This window comes from Gorilla gorilla, chromosome 10 (genome assembly GCF_029281585.2).
Source record: "Gorilla gorilla gorilla isolate KB3781 chromosome 10, NHGRI_mGorGor1-v2.1_pri, whole genome shotgun sequence".
Taxonomy (NCBI): Eukaryota; Metazoa; Chordata; class Mammalia; order Primates; family Hominidae; genus Gorilla; species Gorilla gorilla.
The window spans coordinates 70,063,090-70,087,543 of NC_073234.2; the positions used below are offsets into that span (position 1 = coordinate 70,063,090).

Sequence of the window (24,454 nt, forward strand, 5' to 3'; positions counted from 1 at the left end):
TACTGAAAGAGCGGGAACCAAAAGAATTCCTTTGTTCCCCTGTAACTTTCAGGCTATAAAAAGCAAACACTCGCATTGTTCAGGGCTCTCTTGTATGCTGTGGAATGGAGGGACCAGGTTTGAACTTGTAGTAAAGATCCTTGCCGCTTGGCTTTGACTCTGGACTCTGGTGGTCTTCTTTGGGGAACTAACGGTCTGGGCATAACATCTGGGGGCCCGTCCGGGATTCCCCAAGCCCACCAGACCCCTGGTCAACGGATCTGCTAGGATTGATCTACTGATAGGTGAGCTGGCTCGTCTCCGTTTGTCTGTCTGTGTCTGTTCTGAATCCGAATCTGTGACTCGCGAGGTCTGAAACTGGAGCTGGCACAGTCCTGGCGGACGCGCTATAGGACGGCCAGCGGAGACCGGTGGGAGACGTCCCCTGGCTCTCATCTGATCTATATTGCAATCTGAACTGCCCCGGTTTGGCGGGCAGCAGCTGTCTCTGATCTGGGCTGCCCCAGCGCGACCGCGATCCAGGCAGCTAACTCTGACCCGGGCTTCCGGTGCGCGCTTGCGATCTGAACTGCCCCGGTTTGGCGGGCAGCAGCTGTCTCTGATCTGGGCTGCCCCAGCGCGACCGCGATCCAGGCAGCTAACTCTGACCAGGGCTGCCAAAGTACGCCTGCGATTAGATATCATTAATAAGTCAGATCAGATTTCCTTTACAGGGATTCAAACCCACATTCCTTTACAGGAGGAGACTACAGATTGTTACAGGATGGGTAATACCCGGAGCGCTCCTGTATCTCCCCTTACGAGTAATTTCGGGGAAGTTGGAGCAAGGGGCCATGATCTTGGTATAGAAATCAGGAAAAGAAAGCTAATTACTCTGTGTCGCTCCGACTGGCCTGCCTTTGATGTGGGGTGGCTGCCCGAAGGGACCTTCCGACTTGCTGTCATCACTAGGGTAAAGTCCAAGATTTTCCTACCTGGGCGTGCGGGCCACTTAGATCAAATCCCATATATCCTCATATGGCAGGACCTCGTTGAGAACCCGCCTCCTTGGCTGTCCCCTTTCCAATTAGCCTCTGAACCCTGTAAGGCACTGGTTGCTCGACCACTAAAATCCAAGCAACTAACTGCCCCCCCCATCCTGTTCTACCTGACAGCGGGGACCCACTGTTCACAGAACCCCCTCCGGGCCCCAGGCCCCAGCCCCCCTGGCTGAGCTGCGGGAGGGAGCAGGCAGACGGGAGGCGGCTGGCACACACGGGCCCACTGAAAGGGAAAGTAACTTTGAAAGGCCGGCGGGGCGGACGCGAGGGTGCACTTCATGGACTAGCTCCCCTCAGCCACCTGACTCCACAGTGGCTTTACCCCTTCGGGAAATAGGACCCCCAGATGACACAGGAATCCCCAGGCTCCAGTACTGGCCATTCTCCACCAGTGATCTGTATAACTGGAAGACTCAGAGTGCTCGGTTTTCAGACAACCCCAAAGATTTACTAGCTTTACTGGATAGTGTCATGTTCACCCACCAGCCCACTTAGGATGATTGTCAGCAGCTCCTCCGAATCTTGTTCACCATGGAAGAGCGAGAGAGAATACAGATAGAAGCTAGAAAGCTGGTCCCAGGGGACAACGGTCAACCGACTGCCAACCCCGACCTCATAAACGCAACCTTTCCTCTGACCAGGCTGGCGTGGGACTACAACACGGCAGAAGGTAGGGGACGGCTACACCTTTATCACCAGACTCTAATGGCAGGTCTCCGGGCAGCTGCTCGCAAGCCCACTAATTTGGCTAAAGTATATTCTATTCTGCAGGGAAAGACAGAGAGCCCAGCTACCTACTTAGAAAGATTAATGGAAGCTTTTAGACAGTACACCCGCATAGATCCAGAGGCTCCAGGAAGTCAGGCAGCTGTTGTAATGTCTTTCGTAAATCAGGCAGCCCCAGATATTAAGAGAAAACTCCAGAAATTAGAAGACTTGGAGGGAAAGCGGATTCAGGACCTCCTTCAGATAGCCCAGCAGGTTTACAATAACAGAGATACTCCAGAGGAAAAGCAATTTAAGGCCACTAAAAAAATGACCAAGTTCCTGGCAGCAGTGGTACAGAAAGAGCATCTATAGCCAGAGTACACCCAACCTAGGCAGCCCCCCCGGCATGATAATCTGAGCAAAGACCAATGTGCCTACTGTAAGGGGGCTGGCCACTGGGTAAGAGACTGCCCCAAAAAGAAACCACGAGGACAGGGACCCGGACCCCCTAGGTCTACACCCGTACTAGTCACTCAAGACAAAGACTAGGGAAGACGGGGTTCGGACCCCCCTCCCCGAACCTAGGGTGACTTTGCAAGTGGAGGGGTCCCCAGTCCAGTTCCATGGCTCTGATGGTGCAAGATGCTGATAAACTTGTCATGGGGCAAGAATTGCGGGTCGTTACTCCACATGCCATCGAAGGTGTACTCAAATAGCCACCTAATCGATGGATGAGTAACGCCCAGCTCACCCACTACCAAGGACTACTACTAAATCCTCTCAGGATAATTTTCCTGCCCCCAACGACCTTAAACCCTGCCTCGCTGCTGCCCAACCTGGACCTGGATGACCCACTCCATGACTGCGCCAAGATACTAGCTCAGGTGCACGGAGTTCGAGAAGACCTGCAGGACCGCCCACTTCCTGACGCCGACCTCGTCTGGTTCACTGATGGGAGCAGCTTCATGCATCAAGGCCAGAGGTATGCTGGAGTGGCAGTAACTTCAGAGACTGAGGTAATCTGGGCGGAACCCCTGCCCCCGGGGACATCGGCCCAGAAGGCCGAACTGATAGCGCTCACCCAAGCTCTTACCTTAGGGGCCGGGAAAAAGCTGACAGTATATACAGACAGCCGATATGCTTTTGCAACGGCGCATATACATGGGGCCATTTACAGGGAGCGAGGGTTACTGACGGCTGAAGGAAAAGAGATAAAAAACAAGCAAGAGATCCTAGCCCTGCTAACAGCCCTATGGAGGCCAGAAAAGTTAGCCATCGTACATTGCCCAGGGCATCAGAAACTAACTACTCCAACTGCTCAAGGCAACTTTCTGGCAGACCAAACTGCAAGGAATGTGGCGAAGGCTCCCAGCCAACTCCTTGCACTCCAGCTCCCTGACCCGGGCCGCCGGGACTTGCCATATTTGCCTGAATATTCAGAACAAGATCTCCAGTGGATTGACAAACTTCCCCTGAAACAAATCCAGAATGGGTGGTGGACTGATACTAATGACCAAACCATCCTACCAGAAAAATTAGGACAACAGGTATTAGAACACATCCACCGAACCACCCACCTGGGGGCCCGGCGGATGATAGACCTGATCAGACGCTCCAAGCTCAAAATCAGACATATAGCTGAGACGGCCAGCAGTATTGTGACAAGTTGCAAAGTCTGCCAGCTTAACAACGCATACCCCCAATCTCAAGCTGCAACAGGAACAAGGCTCAGGGGAACCAGGCCCGGTATCTACTGGGAAGTAGATTTTACTGAAATAAAGCCAGGAAAGTATGGGTACCGGTACTTACTTGTCTTTGTAGATACTTTTTCAGGGTGGACTGAAGCATTCCCAACCAAAAGAGAAACTGCTCAGGTCGTAGCAAAGAAAATTCTGGAAGATATCCTTCCCAGGTATGGCTTCCCCATCCAGATAAGGTCAGATAATGGGCCCGCTTTCGTCGCTAAGGTAAGTCAGGACTTGTCTTCCATCCTTGGGGCAAACTGGAAACTACATTGCGCTTACAGGCCCCAGAGTTCAGGACAGGTAGAAAGGATGAATCGGACCTTAAAAGAGACCTTAACTAAATTGACTATAGAGACTGGCGCTAATTGGGTAGTCCTTCTCCCCTATGCTCTGTTCCGGGCCCGTAATACCCCTTACAAACTGGGCCTTACCCCTTATGAAATCATGTATGGCAGACCTCCACCCCTAGTTCCTAGCTTAAAAGATGACCTGCTTAAGTCTGAAACAGAAAATGTCTCTGAATTCTTATTTTCCCTACAAGCCTTACAGAAAATTCACCAAGAAATCTGGCCCAAGCTGAAAGAGCTATATGAGACCAGTCCCGCACTGACACCCCATCCGTACCAGCCGGGAGACTGGGTCCTGGTTAAGCGACACCGACAAGAGACCCTAGAGCCCAGGTGGAAAGGACCACTCCAAGTACTCCTGACCACACCCACCGCCCTGAAGGTAGAAGGCATTGCGTCGTGGATCCACTACACCCATGTCAAGCCAGTGGACCCAACCTCCGACCTTCTGGGGCCAATCACGGCAGCGGCTGAAGCACCGGACACGTGGACTGTGGACAGAGCTAAGAACAACCGCTTAAAACTCACCCTGCGCCGGCAGCATAGCTCACTGCAAACATGCAGTTAGGTAGTCTAACTCTAACATAAGTCGCCCTAGTGGCCGCTGGGGAAAACATAAAGCCAGCTCCTAATCCCTTTGTCTGGAGATTCTGGCTTTATGAAAACCAAACCCACCCTGGGCAACCTCATAAACCCGGGAAATTAGTGGCCAGTGCAGATTGCCCCTCCTCAGGGTGCAATAGCCCAATTTTACTAAATTTTACCGATTTCCCAGTAGCCAAACCAGTGGCACCAAGAATATATTTCGAGTATGATCAGACTGAATACAATTGTAAGCACTATTGGTGGTACCAAAGTGCCGGCTGCCCTTATAACTATTGTAACATCCATAAATACCAATGGTGGGGTGGAAAAGAACAGATAGATCCCAGATGGCCCTTCCATCACAGACGAGATAGAGACCTTTCATATACATGGATAGTTAGAGACTCCTGGAACTCCCGCTGGACCACGCCTCAACATGGGGCTGTATACTACTCCTCCGCCTCCACATGGCCTAGCAGTCACCTCTATCTGTGGTGGGGTCTAGTGCAGGTACGGCCCCTGGTCCATGGAAATATCCAGTGACAAGAAAACCGCCTGACACAAGATTTACGTCCTTTTTCCTGGTTAAAATTATTGCAAGAAGGATTAGAACTTGCCAACCTTACAGGACTTCACAGCCTGTCTGGCTGCTTTCTGTGTGCCACTCTAGGGCATCCACCGCTAACCGCTGTCCCCCTGCCATGGGGATCCTCCACCTCTGCCCAAGCTAACAACCACCGAAACCTCTCATATGCCCCTATCCCTAACGTGCCACTATACCTAAACCCCAGTCAAGAAAAGTTTCTCTACTGTTTCTCAGGAACTAATTCCAGCCTCTGCAACATCACTGCAACGCCCCCTAACATCACCTTAAGGGCTCCGTCAGGCATATTCTTCTGGTGTAATGGAACATTATCTAAAAACCTATCAAGCCCCTCTGTTACCAACCTACTGTGTCTTCCTGTCACATTAGTTCCCCGGTTAACTCTACTTACTGCCGGCGAGTTCCTAGGGTATACCGGTAACTGGACTAGTGCTGTTATTCACCCAGACCCTAGACCGAGACCTGCACGAGCCATATTTCTCCCCCTCATTGCAGGAATCTCCCTCACCGCATCCTTCATGGTGGCCAGACTGGCTGGGGGAGCCCTAGGTCACACCCTCATAGAAAGTAACAAGCTGTACCAACAATTTGCCGTTGCTATGGAGGAGTCAGCTGAGTCCCTTGCCTCCCTCCAGCGGCAGCTCACGTCCCTAGCACAGGTAACCTTGCAGAACCGGAGGGCCTTAGACCTACTCACTGCTGAAAAAGGGGGAACGTGTATGTTTCTAAAGGAAGACTGTTGTTTCTACATAAATGAATCAGGGCTCGTGGAAGACCGGGTCCAACAGTTATGCAAATTAAGCACAGAAGTAAGAACACGGCAGTTTGCTTCAGCTGCAGACCAATGGTGGAACTCATCTATGTTTTCTCTGTTAGCCCCCTTCCTTGGACCCGTGCTGAGTCTACTATTTCTGCTTACCGTAGGACCTTGTGTTGTTAACAGAATTTTGCGGTTCGTTAAAGAAAGGTTTAACACTGTACAACTCATGGTCCTCAGAGCCCAATACCAACCTGTAAACGCTGAAACAGAATCAGACTTATAAGACCCAAGATTGGCTCTAAAAAAATACCTGAAAAGAAAGGGGGGGAATGAAAGGAGCCAGGCACATTCCTCAGCCCCGGGCTCAAAACAAACAAGCCCAGTACAAACACATCCCATCCTCCCATCCCACCACATATCACCATATATCTCTCAAACTTCCTGAGCCCAGTACAAACACCACCAGGAAAGTCTCCGATAAGGGGACAGCCGTTCAAAGTTTTACTGAAAGAGCGGGAACCAAAAGAATTCCTTTGTTCCCCTGTAACTTTCAGGCTATAAAAAGCAAACACTCGCATTGTTCAGGGCCCTCTTGTATGCTGTGGAATGGAGGGACCAGGTTCGAACTTGTAGTAAAGATCCTTGCCGCTTGGCTTTGACTCTGGACTCTGGTGGTCTTCTTTGGGGAACTAACGGTCTGGGCATAACACTAGACAATTCAAGTCTTCTACATATTCTTTCATAATAGGCTGGGTGGACTTTAATTCTGCCTAGCAGGGTACACATCACAGAGAAAACCCTCAATATCATATTTTAGAATGAATGGATAGAGGCTGAATTAATTTGATTCTTAGGCTTTCAGTAATTAATTTGATACTCAGTCTTTTAAGCTTTTTTCTTAATTGTGTGACCTGACAAATATCAGTACCTCTGTGTGCCTCTTCAGTTCACTCATCTGTTACGAGAGCTGTCTTTCCATTTTGAGAAGTCAGTGAGCTACTACAGCCAACAGTGCTGAGACCTCTCAGGCTCATTAAACTTTGAGCTTTATGCCTTTTTGCAAATGTTCTAGTTCCCAAAACAATATTTTCCAGCTAGTTGAGGCTCAGTTCTTTTTTTATGAGCTAATAACCCAAACTTGGCACTTCAGAGATTTGAAGCAATTTTAATATTCAGTGAAATATTAAATGGACTAGGAGTAGCAGCTCCTGCAATTTCAAGCTGCAAGATCTTATGGAAGCTTTAAATTTTCTGCAAGTCTCAGCATCTTTTAAAATAATATTCTAAAACTGTAATTTAAAAATTCAAGGAGTTTGTACTAGATTTGAAGTCTCCAGCCTTTGTTTGCACTTTAGAGATCATAACAAAAGTCTGCTGATGCAAATTTGCACACAGTTGCTGATAAAGGTGAAGTGAGAGAAGCTTTTTTCTGGAGCACCCCCAGCTTGCTACTTTATTTTCTTTTCTTTAAATTTTGGGTGGAGATGGATGAACAGGCCTTGCTTATACCTTGCATATCAAACACACCTTTCAGAAAACCAGACAAGCACTGGGAGACTCTTAATGCCTTTGTGTAACTTTGTTTCACTGAACTAAATAAATTGAGATGTAATTCAGCATTTGCAAATATGAATAAAAAGTTGTTTATTGGTCTTAGAAAACTGTTTTGGAATGTGGAACATTAAATTGCTTTATAGCAAGTTTATCTGTGGCTCCTAAATTCTCTTGAATATAGCTATTAGAGTCATATGCTTGTTTACTGGTAACCTGAGTTTACTAGTAAACATGTCAATAGTATTGCTCAGACAAGAAAAGAAGGTAAATCACATTCATTTATAATTAAATGAAATTTAGTTTCTATCCTCTAAACTTTATGATTATATTTTCATTTTCCTAGGTGATTTCAAAAGGTGTAATCATTCTTCATGGGCAACAGAAAATTGAGATCAACGAAAATGGTGAGACCTCTAATTTTGGCATATAATTTAATACAAATAGAATGCTTTAATTGGGATATATTTTACATTTTTCTTTAAAAGTCACAATCCTCCCATTTTAGGACTGTTTACTGCCCCCTAAACTACCCTTGGGGAACATGTAAAGACATGTGAATAGGCACAATGCCAAATGAAAAAATAATTACTTAATTAATAGTGCATTAATTATATTCCAAACACTACTATAATGGGAAAGGGTCATTGTCCTTCCCTTTCTTTTCCAAGAAAGACAGGTTAAGTACTTTTACATTCAAACAAGAAGGGATTTTTAAAAAGAAACAAAAGTAGACTGAAGTTTGACGCAATAAGAAATGTTCAACTATTTCTTTCTTTTATAATTTATGGAATAGGTTATGAACACCTCCTAGAAATGCTTTATAAATTAAATTAGGTGGGTCGGGGCAGTCTCTTTGGCAGTGGGTAGGATGGCTAGAAACTCAGTGGAGGGTTTCTGCAAGATGACAGTCAGCTGTCTCACCAAAGCACTTTTTCGGTTTGAAATTTTCTTTTCACAGGGAGGAAGGGCATATTTTCCATTTCTATAGACGTTAACCCTGAATTAGCGCCCTCAGTACATATGCTTGTCTATGCTTGCATCCTGGAGGAGAAATGGTCACTGATAGCACCCAATTCCGAATTGAGAAATGCTTCGAAAATCAGGTAGGTGCCAAAAATGATTCTTTTTTAATTTGGGGGAAAACTAAGGAGAACTTAAGAGAGTGTTGGGTTTAAACTCCCAATTTTTCATAGAATTGCAAAATGAAAAATAAAAGAAAGCTATGGAGAAGTTAATATGTTGGACGATTGAAGAGTAGCAGGATTATAGCATTCACTTTGGATGTTGTTCCAAATCCAGTTGTTCCTAATAATAATATTATTAGGTGGGTAAAGCACAGAAAGCCCTTTTAACTTATGTGTGTTTTTAAAAAAGTTAAGAATAGTCTAAAAGATGATTCTTCTCATATGGCTTGCCATCCTTTTGCCCTTTTATTTTCATTTTTAGGTCAACTTAAATTTTTCTAAAGAAAAAAGTTTACCAGGATCCAATGTCGATCTTCAAGTCTCGGCTGCTTCAAACTCTCTTTGTGCTCTTTGGGCTGTAGACCAGAGGGTATTGCTACTAAGGAATTATGGTCAGCTGTCAGCACAAACTGTGAGTGATTAAAACCATCTTTGTTTACCACCAACAGTATAGTTTTATGTCTTTACCTTTGGATAAAAACAGGATACCTTAAATAAACTAGAGGAGAAAAAAATTGTCCAGAGTTCCAGGCATAAAAAATATTTTAGGTTAGAAATCATGTACAATGACTCTACTCCAATTATACTGATTCTCTTATGGAAAAAATGAGCAACACTTTTAAAAATAAATAACAATTGCTAAAGGTCTACTATTTGACACTTGCTCTACTGAGTATTCCCGTATCTATTATTTAATTTTATTCTCATATTAATCAACCCTATAGAACTAATGCAGTATTCCCATTTTGATTAATGTCTAATCTTAGGCTCAGGGAGATTTAGTAAATTAACCGAGAACATTCTCTAACAATGTCCTTGAATGAGTCCTCAAAGAGTATTGAGCAGTGCCTTTATCTGGAATGTATTAAAATCCAGTTGAGCCTCATGGACTTTCTGTTAGTTTTAATGTGATTTAGCCAGCAATTATTTAACTGATTAAATAGTATTTCAAAGTTTTTACAGATCTAAGATCCTATACTTTCTCAATATGTGTTTATTTGGTATAGGTATGATGACAGTTCTACACAGGATATTCATAGGATTATATAGGTTATTTATATACTGCTTGTGGGGAAAAATGAATTGTTTTCTATGAAAAAATACAGTTGATTCTCTTCTACCATCTAGGTGTATAGTCGGCTATATTCCAGTGAACTACATGGCTATTATTTCAGAGGACTTAACTTAGAAGATGGCCTTAAAGTGCCGTGTCTTGAAGACGAACATATCCTTTACAATGGAATTTATTACACACCTGCATGGGCTGACTTTGGAAAAGATGGCTATGACCTTGTGAAGGTAAGGCAACTAAGTCTTAAAATGGTGAATATATGTGACAATATATAAATAAATAGAAATATTCATGGTGTGGGTTTTTAATCTCAGAATTCTTAGAGTACAAATTTACAATTAGTACTAATGTCTGAGAAATAATATCTCAAATAATGTTATAATAGCAAAAAGACTTAATAAAGTTCTTATAGTTATAATTATATAATAGTTATAATATTATAAAGCTATAATAGTTATTCTATATAGTTACAATAAATTATAAAGTTATAATATATTTTTTAAAGTTGTATTAATATAATTTTATTTAAAAGTTATAAAGTTATAATTATAAAGTTATAAGATTATTATAATGTTATAATAAGGTTAAGTTATAAGGTTATTAGAACTTCATTATAAAACTATAATAATATTTTAAATAACTAATAATATTATAATATTAGGAAAAGAACTAATATGTGAGGGAATTATCAGCTTTCCTGACATAATATTATGTACATTATATACTGGTGTCTAATATAAATCCCCATTTTGCTCCTACGTCTACCCTTGAATTTGATTTCTACTATTTTAAAGTATTCTACTATATTTAAAGTGTTTATAAGTGAGATAACATCCCTAGTTCAACAAAAATGCCAAATTCAAAGTAGTGAAAGTATAGTGGGGTATGATATGAGATGTCTTTTTTTGTCCTCTCTTATTTAAAGGTTTTCATCAACAGCTCTTAATTAGGAAAATAGAGCAAAAGCCATTAGAATTAGAGAAACTAAGGAACTCAAAGACATGGAATTTAGGAAATGTCAGTGAAGTATCTCTAAATATATGACAATTAGAGATGGAGAAATAAATAAGTGGAAATTGAAAATATACTTAGAACAAAAAACCAGTCCAGACTGCTAGTCTATGTTGGTATGTGATCTAAAATTGATTTTATCTTGAAAGGCAACAGGATTAAAGATTTTTACCAACTCTCACCTCCGGAAACCAGTATTGTGCAAGGATTCTAACCATCTTGACTCTACTGATTACATACCCTTAGGTAAGTCACAGTATAATGCGAAGGGCAGGTGACAGGTTATAATCTTTTAATGCTTTTAAACTGATTGGGAAAAGAGGGGAGGTGATTATTTTCTTTTGCTTTGTCTTTTAATTCATTTAATGTGCCTGTCATATCAGATGTTAGAAATACAGTGAGAATAATGCAGGTAAATCTTTATATTCATGAAGTTTACATTGAATTTGGGATGCAGACAATATACAAATGGCTGCATATTGTCATTTGTATATTTCTTGTGTTGCTGTAAAGAAATACTCGAGGCTGGGTAATTTACAAAGAAAATAGGGGCCAAGTGCGGTGGCTCACACCTATAATCCCAGCACTTTGGCAGGCTGAGGCAGGCAGATCACCTGAGGTCAGGAGTTTGAGACAAGCCCGGGTAACATGTTGAAACCCTTTTTCTACTAAAAATACAAAAAATTAGCCAGGCGTGGTGGTGCACACCTCTAATCCCAGCTACTTGGGAGGCCGAGGCAGAAGAATCACTTGAACCCAGGAGGCAGAGGTTGCAATGAGCCAAGATTGTGCCATTGCACTCCAGCTTGGGCAACAAGAGTGAAACTCCTTTTCAAAAAAAAAAAAAAAAAAGGAAGAAAATAGGTTAAACTGGCTCACGGTTTTGCAGGCTGTACAGCAAACATGGTGCTGGCATCTGCTCGGTTTCTGGGGAGGCCTCAGAAAACTTACAGTCATGGTGAAAGACAAGGGGGAGCAAGTGTCTCACGTGGCCAGTATGGGAGCAAGAAGAGGAGAGGCATCACACACTTTTAAACAATCAGATCTCACAAGAAGTCACTCACCATTGCAAGAACAGCACCAAGCAATGAAGGGTCTGCCCCCATGACCCAAACACTTCCTGCCAGGCCCCACCTCCAACACTGGGGATAACAGTTCAACCTGAGATTTGAGGGGACAAATATTCAAACTATATCAATGGCATAATTTCAGATGGTATTAAGTGCTCTGATAGTTAATCTTTCCTGAATTATTGCTACATACCAAGCAACATTCTAAGCATTTTACAAATGTCAACCCATTTATTCATCACAGATTGGAAGCTATTATCTGCAATTTATCAATGAGAAAAATGAAGCTTAGGCAGGTTAAGTAACTTGTCCAATGCAACAGATGCTAAATAACAGAGATGGGATTATAATCCAGACGTTCTGAGTTACTATCTCTCAAAGAACTACTGTAAGGAAAATAAAACAAGATAAAGGAAAAGAGCAGAACATCAGGACGCTATTTTATTTTATTTTTATTTTTTTTTTATTATTATTGTACTTTAAGTTTTAGGGTACATGTGCACAATGTGCAGGTTAGTTACATATGTATACATGTGCCATGCTGGTGCACTGCACCCACTAACTCGTCATCTAGCATTAGGTATATCTCCCAATGCTATCCCTCCCCCCTCCCCCGACCCCACAACAGTCCCCAGAGTGTGATGTTCCCCTTCCTGTGTCCATGTGTTCTCATTGTTCAATTCCCACCTACGAGTGAGAATATGCGGTGTTTGGTTTTTTGTTATTGCGATACTTTACTGAGAATGATGATTTCCAATTTCATCCATGTCCCTACAAAGGACATGAACTCATCATTTTTTATGGCTGCATAGTATTCCATGGTGTATATGTGCCACATTTTCTTAATCCAGTCTATCATTGTTGGACATTTGGGTTGGTTCCAAGTCTTTGCTATTGTGAATAATGCCACAATAAACATACGTGTGCGTGTGTCTTTATAGCAGCATGATTTATAATCCTTTGGGTATATACCCAGTAATGGGATGGCTGGGTCAAATGGTATTGCTAGTTCTAGATCCCTGAGGAATCGCCACACTGACTTCCACAATGGTTGAACTAGTTTACAGTCCCACCAGCAGTGTAAAAGTGTTCCTATTTCTCCACATCCTCTCCAGCACCTGTTGTTTCCTGACTTTTTAATGATTGCCATTCTAACTGGTATGAGATGGTATCTCATTGTGGTTTTGATTGGCATTTCTCTGATGGCCAGTGATGGTGAGCATTTTTTCATGTGTTTTTTGGCTGCATAAATGTCTTCTTTTGAGAAGTGTCTGTTCATGTCCTTTGCCCAGTTTTTGATGGGGTTGTTTGTTTTTTTCTTGTAAATTTGTTTGAGTTCATTGTAGATTCTGGATATTAGCCCTTTGTCAGATGAGTAGGTTGCAAAAATTTTCTCCCATTTTGCAGGTTGCCTGTTCACTCTGATGGTAGTTTCTTTTGCTGTGCAGAAGCTCTTTAGTTTAATTAGATCCCATTTGTCAATTTTGGCTTTTGTTGCCATTGCTTTTGGTGTTTTAGACATGAAGTCCTTGCCCATGCCTATGTCCTGAATGGTAATGCCTCGGTTTTCTTCTAGAGTTTTTATGGTTTTAGGTCTAACATTTAAGTCTTTAATCCATCTTGAATTGATTTTTGTATAAGGAGGGGATCCAGTTTCAGCTTTCTACATATGACTAGCCAGTTTTCCCAGCACCATTTATTACATAGGGAATCCTTTCCCCATTGCTTGTTTTTCTCAGGTTTGTCAAAGATCAGATAGTTGTAGATATGCAGTGTTATTTCTGAGGGATCTGTTCCGTTCCATTGATCTATATCTCTGTTTTGGTACCAGTACCATGCTGTTTTGGTTACTGTAGCCTTGTAGTATAGTTTGAAGTCAGGTAGTGTGATGCCTCCAGCTTTGTTCTTTTGGCTCAGGATTGACTTGGCGATGCAGGCTCTTTTTTGGTTCCATATGAACTTTAAAGTCGTTTTTTCCAGTTCTGTGACGAAAGTCATTCTTAGCTTGATGGGGATGGCATTGAATCTGTAAATTACCTTGGGCAGTATGGCCATTTTCACGATATTGATTCTTCCTACCCATGAGCATGGAATGTTCTTCCATTTGTTTGTATCCTCTTTTATTTCCTTGAGCAGTGGTTTGTAGTTCTCCTTGAAGAGGTCCTTCACATCCCTTGTAAGTTGGATTCCTAGGTATTTTATTCTCTTTGAAGCAATTGTGAATGGGAGTTCACTCATGATTTGGCTGTTTGTCTGTTGTTGGTGTATAAGAATGCTTGTGATTTTTGTACATTGATTTTGTATCCTGAGACTTTGCTGAAGTTGCTTATCAGCTTAAGGAGATTTTGGGCTGAGACAATGGGGTTTTCTAGATATACAATTATGTCATCTGCAAACAGGGACAATTTGACTTCCTCTTTTCCTAATTGAATACCCTTTATTTCCTTCTCCTGCCTAATTGCCTTGGCCAGAACTTCCAACACTATGTTGAATAGGAGTGGTAAGAGAGGGCATCCCTGTCTTGTGCCAGTTTTCAAAGGGAATGCTTCCAGTTTTTGCCCATTCAGTATGATATTGGCTGTGGGTTTGTCATAGATAGCTCTTATGATTTTCAGATACGTCCCATCAATACCTAATTTATTGAGAGTTTTTAGCATGAAGGGTTGTTGAATTTTGTCAAAGGCCTTTTCTGCATCTGTTGAGATAATCATGTGGTTTTTGTCTTTGGTTCTGTTTATATGCTGGATTACATTTATTGATTTGCATATATTGAACCAGCCTTGCATCCCAGGGATGAAGCCCACTTGATCATGGTGGATAAGCTTTTTGATGTGCTACTGGATTTGGTTTGCCAGTGTTTTATCGAGGATTTTTGCATCAATGTTCATCAAGGATGTTGGTCTAAAATTCTCTTTTTTGGTTGTGTCTCTGCCAGGCTTTGGTATCAGGATGATGCTGGCCTCATAAAATGAGTTAGGGAGGATTCCCTCTTTTTCTATTGATTAGAATAGTTTCAGAAGGAATGGTACCAGTTCCTCCTTGTACCTCTGGTAGAATTCGGCTATGAATCCATCTGGTCCTGGACTCTTTTTGGTTGGTAAGTTATTGATTATTGCCACAATTTCAGCTCCTGTTATTGGTCTATTCAGAGATTCAACTTCTTCCTGGTTTAGTCTTGGGAGAGTGTATATGTCAAGGAATTTATCCATTTCTTCTAGATTTTCTAGTTTATTTGCATAGAGGTGTTTGTAGTATTCTCTGATGGTAGTTTGTATTTCTGTGGGATCTGTGGTGATACCCCCTTTATCATTTTTTATTGTGTCTATTTGATTCTTCTCTCTTTTTTTCTTTATTAGTCTTGCTAGCGGTCTATCAATTTTGTTGATCCTTTCAAAAAACCAGCTCCTGGATTCGTTAATTTTTTGAAGGGTTTTTTGTATCTCTATTTCCTTCAGTTCTGCTCTGATTTTAGTTATTTCTTGCCTTCTGCTAGCTTTTGAATGTGTTTGCTCTTGCTTTTCTAGTTCTTTTAATTGTGATGTTAGGGTGTCAATTTTGGATCTTTCCTGCTTTCTCTTGTGGGCATTTAGTGCTATTAATTTCCCTCTCCACACTGGTTTGAATGTGTCCCAGAGATTCTGGTATGTTGTGTCTTTGTTCTCGTTGGTTTCAAAGAACATCTTTATTTCTGCCTTCATTTCGTTATGTACCCAGTAGTCATTCAGGAGCAGGTTGTTCAGTTTCCATGTAGTTGAGCAGTTTTGAGTGAGGTTCTTAATCCTGAGTTCTAGTTTGATTGCACTGTGGTCTGAGAGATAGTTTGTTATAATTTCTGTTCTTTTACATTTGCTGAGGAGAGCTTTACTTCCAAGTATGTGGTCAATTTTGGAATAGGTGTGGTGTGGTGCTGAAAAAAATGTATATTCTGTTGATTTGGGGTGGAGAGTTCTGTAGATGTCTATTAGGTCCGTGCAGAGCTGAGTTCAATTCCTGGGTATCCTTGTTGACTTTCTGTCTCGTTGATCTGTCTAATGTTGACAGTGGGGTGTTAAAGTCTCCCATTATTAATGTGTGGGAGTCTAAGTCTCTTTGTAGGTCACTCAGGACTTGCTTTATGAATCTGGGTGCTCCTGTATTGGGTGCATATATATTTAGGATAGTTAGCTCTTCATGTTTAATTGATCCCTTTACCATTATGTAATGGCCTTCTTTGTCTCTTTTGATCTTTGTTGGTTTAAAGTCTGTTTTATCAGAGACTAGTATTGCAACCCCTGCCTTTTTTTTGTTTTCCATTGGCTTGGTAGATCTTCCTCCATCCTTTTATTTTGAACCTATGTGTGTCTCTGCCCATGAGATGGGTTTCCTGAATATAGCACACTGATGGGTCTTGACTCTTTATCCAGTTTGCCAGTCTCTGTCTTTTAATTGGAGCATTTAGTCCATTTACATTTAAAGTTAATATTGTTATGTGTGAATTTGATCCTGTCATTATGATGTTAGCTGGTTATTTTGCTCGTTAGTTGATGCAGTTTCTTCCTAGTCTTGATGGTCCTTACATTTTGGCATGATTTTGCAGCGGCTGGTACCGGTTGTTCCTTTCCATGTTTAGCTCTTCCTTCAGGAGCTCTTTTAGGGCAGGCCTGGTGGTGACAAAATCTCTCAGCATTTGCTTGTCTGTAAAGTATTTTATTTCTCCTTTGCTTATGAAGCTTAGTTTGGCTGGATATGAAATTCTGGGTTGAAAATTCTTGTCTTTAAGAATGTTGAATATTGGCCCCCACTCTCTTCTGGCTTGTAGGGTTTCTGCTGAGAGATCCGCTGTTAGTCTGATGGGCTTCCCTTTGAGGGTAACCCGACCTTTCTCTCTGGCTGCCCTTAACATTTTTTCCTTCATTTCAACTTTGGTGAATCTGACAATTATGTGTCTTGGAGTTGCTCTTCTCGAGGAGTATCTTTGTGGCGTTCTCTGTATTTCCTGAATCTGAATGTTGGCCTGCCTTGCTAGATTGGGGAAGTTCTCCTGGATAATATCCTGCAGAGTGTTTTCCAACTTGGTTCCATTCTCCCCATCACTTTCAGGTACACCAATAAGATGTAGATTTGGTCTTTTCACATAGTCCCATATTTCTTGGAGGCTTTGCTCATTTCTTTTTATTCTTTTTTCTCTAAACTTCCCTTCTCGCTTCATTTCATTCATTTCATCTTCCATCGCTGATACCCTTTCTTCCAGTTGACCGCATCGGCTCCTGAGGCTTCTGCATTCTTCACGTAGATCTCGAGCCTTGGTTTTCAGCTCCATCAGCTCCTTTAAGCACTTCTCTGTATTGGTTATTCTAGTTATGCATTCTTCTAAATTTTCTTCAAAGTTTTCAACTTCTTTCCCTTTGGTTTGAATGTCCTCCTGTAGCTCAGAGTAATTTGATCATCTGAAGCCTTCTTCTCTCAGCTCGTCAAAGTCATTCTCCATCCAGCTTTGTTCCGTTGCTGGTGAGGAACTGCGTTCCTTTGGAGGAAGAGAGGCGCTCTGCTTTTTAAAGTTTCCAGTTTTTCTGTTCTGTTTTTTCCCCATCTTTGTGGTTTTATCTACTTTTGGTCTTTGATGATGGTGATGTACAGATGGGTTTTTGGTGTGGATGTCCTTTCTGTTTGTTAGTTTTCCTTCTAACAGACAGGACCCTCAGCTGCAGGTCTGTTGGAATACCCTGCCGTGTGAGGTGTCAGTGTGCCCCTGCTGGGGGGTGCCTCCCAGTTAGGCTGCTCAGGGGTCAGGGGTCAGGGGTCAGTAACCCACTTGAGGAGGCAGTCTGCCGGTTCTCAGATCTCCAGCTGCATGCTGGGAGAACCACTGCTCTCTTCAAAGCTGTCAGACAGGGACATTTAAGTCTGTAGAGGTTACTGCTGTGTTTTTGTTTGTCTGTGCCCTGCCCCCAGAGGTGGAGCCTACAGAGGCAGGCAGGCCTCCTTGAGCTGTGGTGGGCTCCACCCAGTTCGAGCTTCCTGGCTGCTTTGTTTACCTAAGCAAGCCTGGGCAATGGCGGGCGCCCCTCCCGCAGCCTCGCTGCCGCCTTGCAGTTTGATCTCAGACTGCTGTGCTAGCACTCAGCGAGACTCCGTGGATGTAGGACCCTCCAAGCCAGGTGCGGGATATAATCTCGTGGTGCGCTGTTTTTTAAGCCCGTCGGAAGAGTGCAGTATTTGGGTGGGAGTGACCCGATTTTCCAGGTGCCGTCTGTCACCCCTTTCTTTGACTCGGAAAGGGAACTCCCTGACCCCTTGCGCTTCCCAAGTGAGGCAATGCCTCGCCCTGCTTCGGCTGGCGCATGGTGCGCACACCCACTGACCTGCGCCCACTGTCTGGCACTCCCTAGTGAGATGAACCCAGTACCTCAGATGGAAAGGCAGAAATCACCGTCTTCTGCGTCGCTCACGCTGGGAGCTGTAGACCGGAGCTGTTCCTATTCGGCCATCTTGGCTCCTCCCCTCCACAGTCAGTAATTTTTTAAAAAATCCCTCACAGGTAAATTATCAGCCTCTATCTAAGCACATACAATAATGAGGCATTTTGATTACAGAACTGCTCTGCAATAAATGAGAGTTTTAACATAAAAATTGAAAGTACTCACTTTTCAATGTATATCTTCAACCAAAAATTTAGAGCAACCTTTCTCAACTGTTATATAAGAAAATTGCTTAATTGTTTAACTCCACAGAGAATGTTTCGAGAGACCATTTGATGCATAAATAGTACCATTCAGGATACATCGGAGAGAATGGTACTATTTATGCATCAATAAATGTAATGTTAATTCATTACATTCAGTAGCTGTATTGGAGACTTAGAGATAATTGTGTTACAGAACTCCGGACGATAAGGGCTAATTTAAAGTTCCTAGCTTGTTTTTCTTTTCTTTAATTTTCTCAGAACTCTTAGAAGTGATCAGCCTGGTATCGTTCTATAGCAGTGGAAATTTGTGGTCCCCAAATGCTTGCTGTCAATAGGCACTTTGTCAATGGTGAACAGGAGATTATTTGATTATCTTTTTCACCAGTGTGTGATAGTGAGTGCTGAATTTTCATGCCTTGATATTTATATAATTTTCATTGGAGTCCACTTCAGTTAGGCAGACACCCATCCCTAAGGTCTCACTCCTATCTTTCTCAAAGATATTCTGCCTCATTACCAAAGCACATGAGCTCCTGGAAAGATAAATATCTAAATATTCTATAAAATACTGAATATCACCTCACTAATAACATCTGAGATGAGAGGCAAAGATTATGACTATCAGGAATAACCAGAATTTGGGGCCAAATTGTCTTCATTGTAGGTCTAACAGAGACCGGATCCATCTTCTGGTTATTTATTCATTTTCCAAATGTGTAGGTATAATTGACAAGTCTAGCAACAATCAGAATTCCCACTGTGGCTCCTCGTGTGTGGAATAAACACATTGGAGTGGATGTGAAAAGGTTCTGCCTATCTTATCCTCAATGAACTAGAAGTTGCCATTATACTCACAGTTCCCTGAAAATAAACTCTTCCATGGCCTCCCCATTTCACTCCCTTCTGATTCCCAGTCTCAGAACAGAGCGTCTCATTGGTCGAGCCTGTCATTTACTTGCCCCCTGGATTCAAGGTAATCTGGGAATGGAGTCTTCTATCTTCTTTACTGGAAGTGAAACACATATGTTGGGAAATTACCAAAGTGTATGACAAGTCTACAAATGGCCTGAGGTAAAGATGTACACTCTTTTATAAGCCTTAACAAATGTGTGGCAAGATGATCAGGGATTTAGAACAAGACATATTAAGGGACTAATTCCAAGGAAGTTGACAATGAAATTATATTAAAGGGCTTGTTTCTGTCTCTTCTAGAGATATGTCTGGGAACCAAGGTATGGATTGGTAGTGGCTTTTGCTAAATACTTGTTTTCCATCCTTAGGAATAGGAGTTTTTTTCATTTAGACCTTTTAGGATCCAGGAAAGAAGTATATTTTCATTAACATGCTTAAGAATAGTTTCACTGAATTGGAAGCTGAGACTATTATCTAGCCATTTGGAGATTCCCATATCCAGCTACTTGGGAGGCTGGGATAGCACCCAAACTGTCAAGAAACAATACATTTACTGATATACTTTGGGGACAGGAGGATGAATGCAACTAAATGGATCTCATGGAGCCCCTCCATGTCCCACAATGCAGTCTTCACATTTCACAGAAGGAGAATGCTACCCTCCCACCCCGTTCAAGTGGAACCATCTATGGATCAGATTCCTCAATTTGTGAAATTAAGACCGCACAACTGGTAAAGAATCTTAAGGATCTACGGGCTTCACTGCAAGCAAAAAAAAAAAAAAAAAAAAAAAAAAGGAATAAAAAGATCCTAGTAACTTTTTAATAAATTCCTTTACTCCTCAAGTTAGCAGGAGAGACCTAATACATTTCATCTCTCAACGTAGATGGCTTTGATAATTTACTTCAAGCAGGATCAGACATTTTTTTTTACTTGTATCGATTGGTCTTGTACAGATCTATAGATTTTTATATTTAAAGAACAATATATTCTATGTAAGTAACATGGATTTAGATATAGAAATTCTGCTTGGCTCTTCTAAGATTATTTCTCCGAGCTTCTCACATACCTAATCTCCAGATAAGAAGGATCTAATAAAAATGAATGTCAGAAATATGAGGGCCCTTCATTGCATAACTTTTGTAACACCCAATAATTCATCCAATCAATTTTGATTAGGGTTGAAGCTCTGATTTCACTCTGATAAGAATGGATTTGCAATTCACAATTCCAGCAGAAAGAACAACCTGGAGCTAATTATCTCTAAGAATGACAGTATTACACACCAAGCCCTGTGAGTCTTCAAGGCCTAGCTAGTTCACAAAACATCTTTAATTTGTTTACTATACAAGTACTGTATTGATGTACCAGCACTCTTCACTATCAAAATATTGACGCAAAAGGTAGCCCTGTCTTCATATAAAATATAATTCATTATGGATCTTCCAGAATAAAAATCTATCCTAAAACAGTTGCTAAATGAACTTATTATGACAGTTTGTGTGTGTTTATTTGTGTAAACTCAATATAACATTTTGGCAAAATATATATTGAACTATCCATCCTAAACATAATCTAATAGGGCTGTTTTCTTCTTGAGATTACTTCTGCAACAAGTTAGCAAAACTATAGCAGAGATGGCCAGTTTTATTAGTACATCAAAAAATAGACCTATCAGAATAAACTTTTGGCCTGAATTCCTCATGTTATGTATTTAAATATTTAGACTAGGACTTGTCACTTCTAGATGTAATTCTTCCAAGGGTTCATATTTTTTTTGACTTGGCCTGGGAAGGATAGAATTAAATATACAAGGAAAATTTAACTAAGTTTTGTTAACGTGTAATTCAATTTGATTAGAACAATTGTTAAGCCAACACTTTACTTAGACATCTATACCCTGATTACAGAATGTGAATTGCAGCCATAATGCAAGAAAATTATATGACTATAATAACAAGGAGCACAATGGCTTAAAATTTTAAGCTAATATGGGCTGTGAACATGTCATATACATTTTTGTGCCTTGAGCACTTGGATCAGTCCTTGGAACACATCTGACACTCTACGAGTGTTTTAAAATTTTATTTAATCTGAAAAGAATGAAGAAGAAATGAGTTCTGGTGTTCTATTGCACAGTAGGATGACAATAGTTTACAGTAAGATTTAGCAAATTACAAAATAGCTAGATGAGAGGTTTTTGAATGTCTTCACCATAAAAAAAAAAGATAAATGAATGAAGTACTGGTAACACTGCCCAAATATGATCATTATACTAAATATATAGATATGTGTGTGTGTGTGTGTGTGTGTGTGTATTGAAACATCAAATTGTACCCCCCCACTTTTTTTTTTTATTTTTGAGACAAAGTCTCACTCTGTCACCCAGGCTGGAGTGCAGTGGTATGATCTCGGTTCACTGCAACCTTCACCTCCCACGTTGAAGCGATTCTCCTGCCTCAGCCTCCCAAGTAGCTGGGATTACAGAGGCACACGCCACCATACCCAACTAATTTTTGTATTTTTAGTAGAGATGGGGTTTCACAATATTACCCAAGCTGGTCTTGAACTCCTTGGCTCTAGTGATCTGCCCACCTTGGCATCCCAAAGTGCTAGGATTACAGGTGTGAGCCACTGTGCCCCGCCAATTGTATCCTTTAAGTATGTACAATTACAATACTTTAAAAAAAGAAAAAAGAATAAAGGCAGTACAAGTTTTTATGACCAAAGCATAGTGTATAATCCTCTAAGATTTATAGACATTAGGGTTCTTAAGCCCTCACAGGCTCTACCAAAAGCTACTTGTTTGTTTCATAAGAGAAAATATTGGCCTAAAATAACCCTTGTGAAACTATCCGAAACTATCCAAAATATGGCAGCAAAGGGTAATACTCTCATACAAATTCTGATTGTTTATATTTTTTTCATTATTTTCTAGGATCCTCAAAACAATCGGATTTTTCAATGGCAAAATGTGACTTCTTTCCGAAATATTACCCAACTCTCGTTCCAACTGATTTCAGAACCAATGTTTGGAGATTACTGGATTGTTGTGAAAAGAAACTCAAGGAAGACAGTGACACACCAATTTGCTGTTAAAAGATATGGTAACCAGTTGCTATTTGTAGCTGTCCTATGTAGATGAAGAGTTTAAAGGATGGACCAACACAACATTTATGTTAGACTTAGGCAGGAGTAGGTGAAGCTAGAACTGGTTTTCTTTGTCTCCCTTCCTTGACCTGGTTGGCTTTGTCATCAGCACTTTGCTGCTCCTCACTCCTTCCCCAGTATCCTTATTCTGATTCCTGCCTTCTTTTTCCCCCTAGAAAATATACATTTTTCTAGAATCCCCACAGTCTTCTAGGAGAGATCTAAGAGATTGCAATAGAAAGAAAATGTGAGGCTGGGTGTGGTGGCTCATGCCTGTAATCCCAGCACTTTGAGAGACTGAGGTGAGTGGATCATGAGGTCAGGAGTTGAAGACCAGCCTCACCAACATGGTGAAACCCAGTCTCTACTAAAAATACAAAAATTAGCCCAGCGTGGTCGTGCATGCCTGTAATCCCAGCTACTCGGGAGGCTGAGGCAGGAGAATGGCTTGAACCCTGTAGGCAGAGGTTGCAGTGAGCCAAGATTGCACCACTGCACTCCAGCCTGGGCAACAGAGTGAAACTCCGTCTCAAACAAACAAACAAAAAGAAACAAAATGTGAAATTCTGAGGATAGGGAAAAGAAAAGAAAGAGGAAGAATTAATCATTAGTGAGACACCACCATGTAGAATGGTGCCACACAATTTGGGGCAAATGATACATAGCTCATACAGATGGAGGGTACAAGGAATCATAGTAAGCTATACGACTGCAATAAGGTTTGCTTGCCTGTGATTGTGCAGGCTAACGTATATTTCTTTTCATTTCCAGTGCTGCCCAAATTTGAAGTTACCGTCAGTGCACCACAAACAGTAACTATTTCAGATGATGAATTCCAAGTGGATGTATGTGCTAAGTGAGTATTTCTTCAGGAGATTTACCTTCACAAGAAAACACAAAGCTCAGAGAGAATGAGAAGTGAGATTAACCATGAAACTTTAATTATTTATATGCTTACATTAATGTTATTAGAGAAGCAATGAATCCTCACTGTAGAAAATTTGAAAAATATAGAGAAAAACACAAGACATTACCTATTATTAATTTGACCAACTGCCATTAACATTGTAATGTCACTAATATTGTAAGTTTCCTCTAATTTTAATGAATATTTTCCATGACTGCAATCATACTTTTCTATTTGTAATAATTAAGAAAACATGCCTTCATATTATGCCAATCTTTTAATGAATTCCAATTTTCTGCTGCACATATTTTTATGTGACTATACCAAATTTAATTATTTTATTATATAATATGTCGGCTGTTTCATTTTGTTTTCCCAGTAATTAATAATTTTGCAGTATATGTCTTTGTGTATAACATATAATAGGTAGCTTTTGAATGAAAAATTGTTTACTTAAGAAAGATTTCCAGAAAAGGAATTACCAAGACAAAATATGTAACATTCTTTTAGTCTTCTGATTGCCATACTCCTCACTAAACATGTTGTGCCAGTGTAGAATTCTAGCAGCTGGTGTGAAATTCTCATTGAATCTTTACTATCATGGCATATTTTCATTAAAATTAGAATATGAGCTATTGAAATGGCAAAGTGAAGATAAAGCATCTTATCAAGTTAATCTGAATTATTTGAATTCTCTTAATGTAAAAAATATCTACACGATTTCAGAAATTTGTATTTTGTTTTTGGAAAATTATTTTTAATTTTTTTTCTTTTTTAGTGCCTTTTCTCAAATTTCTAATAATAATTTATAAACAATTGGCCAGGCACGGTGGCTCACACCTGTAATGCCAGCATTTTGGGAGGCCAAGGTGGGGGGGGAATCATCCGAGGTCAGGAGATCGAGACCAGCCTGGCTAACGTAGCGAAACCCTGTCTCTACTAAAAATACAAAAAATTAGACGGGCATGGTGGCAGGCACCTATAATCTCAGCTACTCGGGAGGCTGAGGCAGGAGAATTGCTTGCACCCAGGAAGCGGAGGTTGCAGTGAGCCGAGATCATGCCACCTCACTGCAGCCTGGGCGACTGAGTGAAACTCTGTCTCAGAAAAAAAAAATAAAATAAAAAATAAAATAAATGTT

General features: G+C 41.2%; 1 protein-coding gene across 1 annotated transcript in view; it reads left to right on the plus strand.

Annotated features, from left to right (window-relative positions):
• The window catches only part of LOC101136934 (ovostatin homolog 2), a 109,233-nt gene that overhangs the window by 41,069 nt on the left and 43,710 nt on the right, over positions 1–24,454 (plus strand). The window contains 2 exon segments of the mRNA XM_063694070.1: positions 22,195–22,363; positions 23,178–23,262. Of these exon segments, the coding sequence (XP_063550140.1) occupies positions 22,195–22,363; positions 23,178–23,262 (254 nt within the window).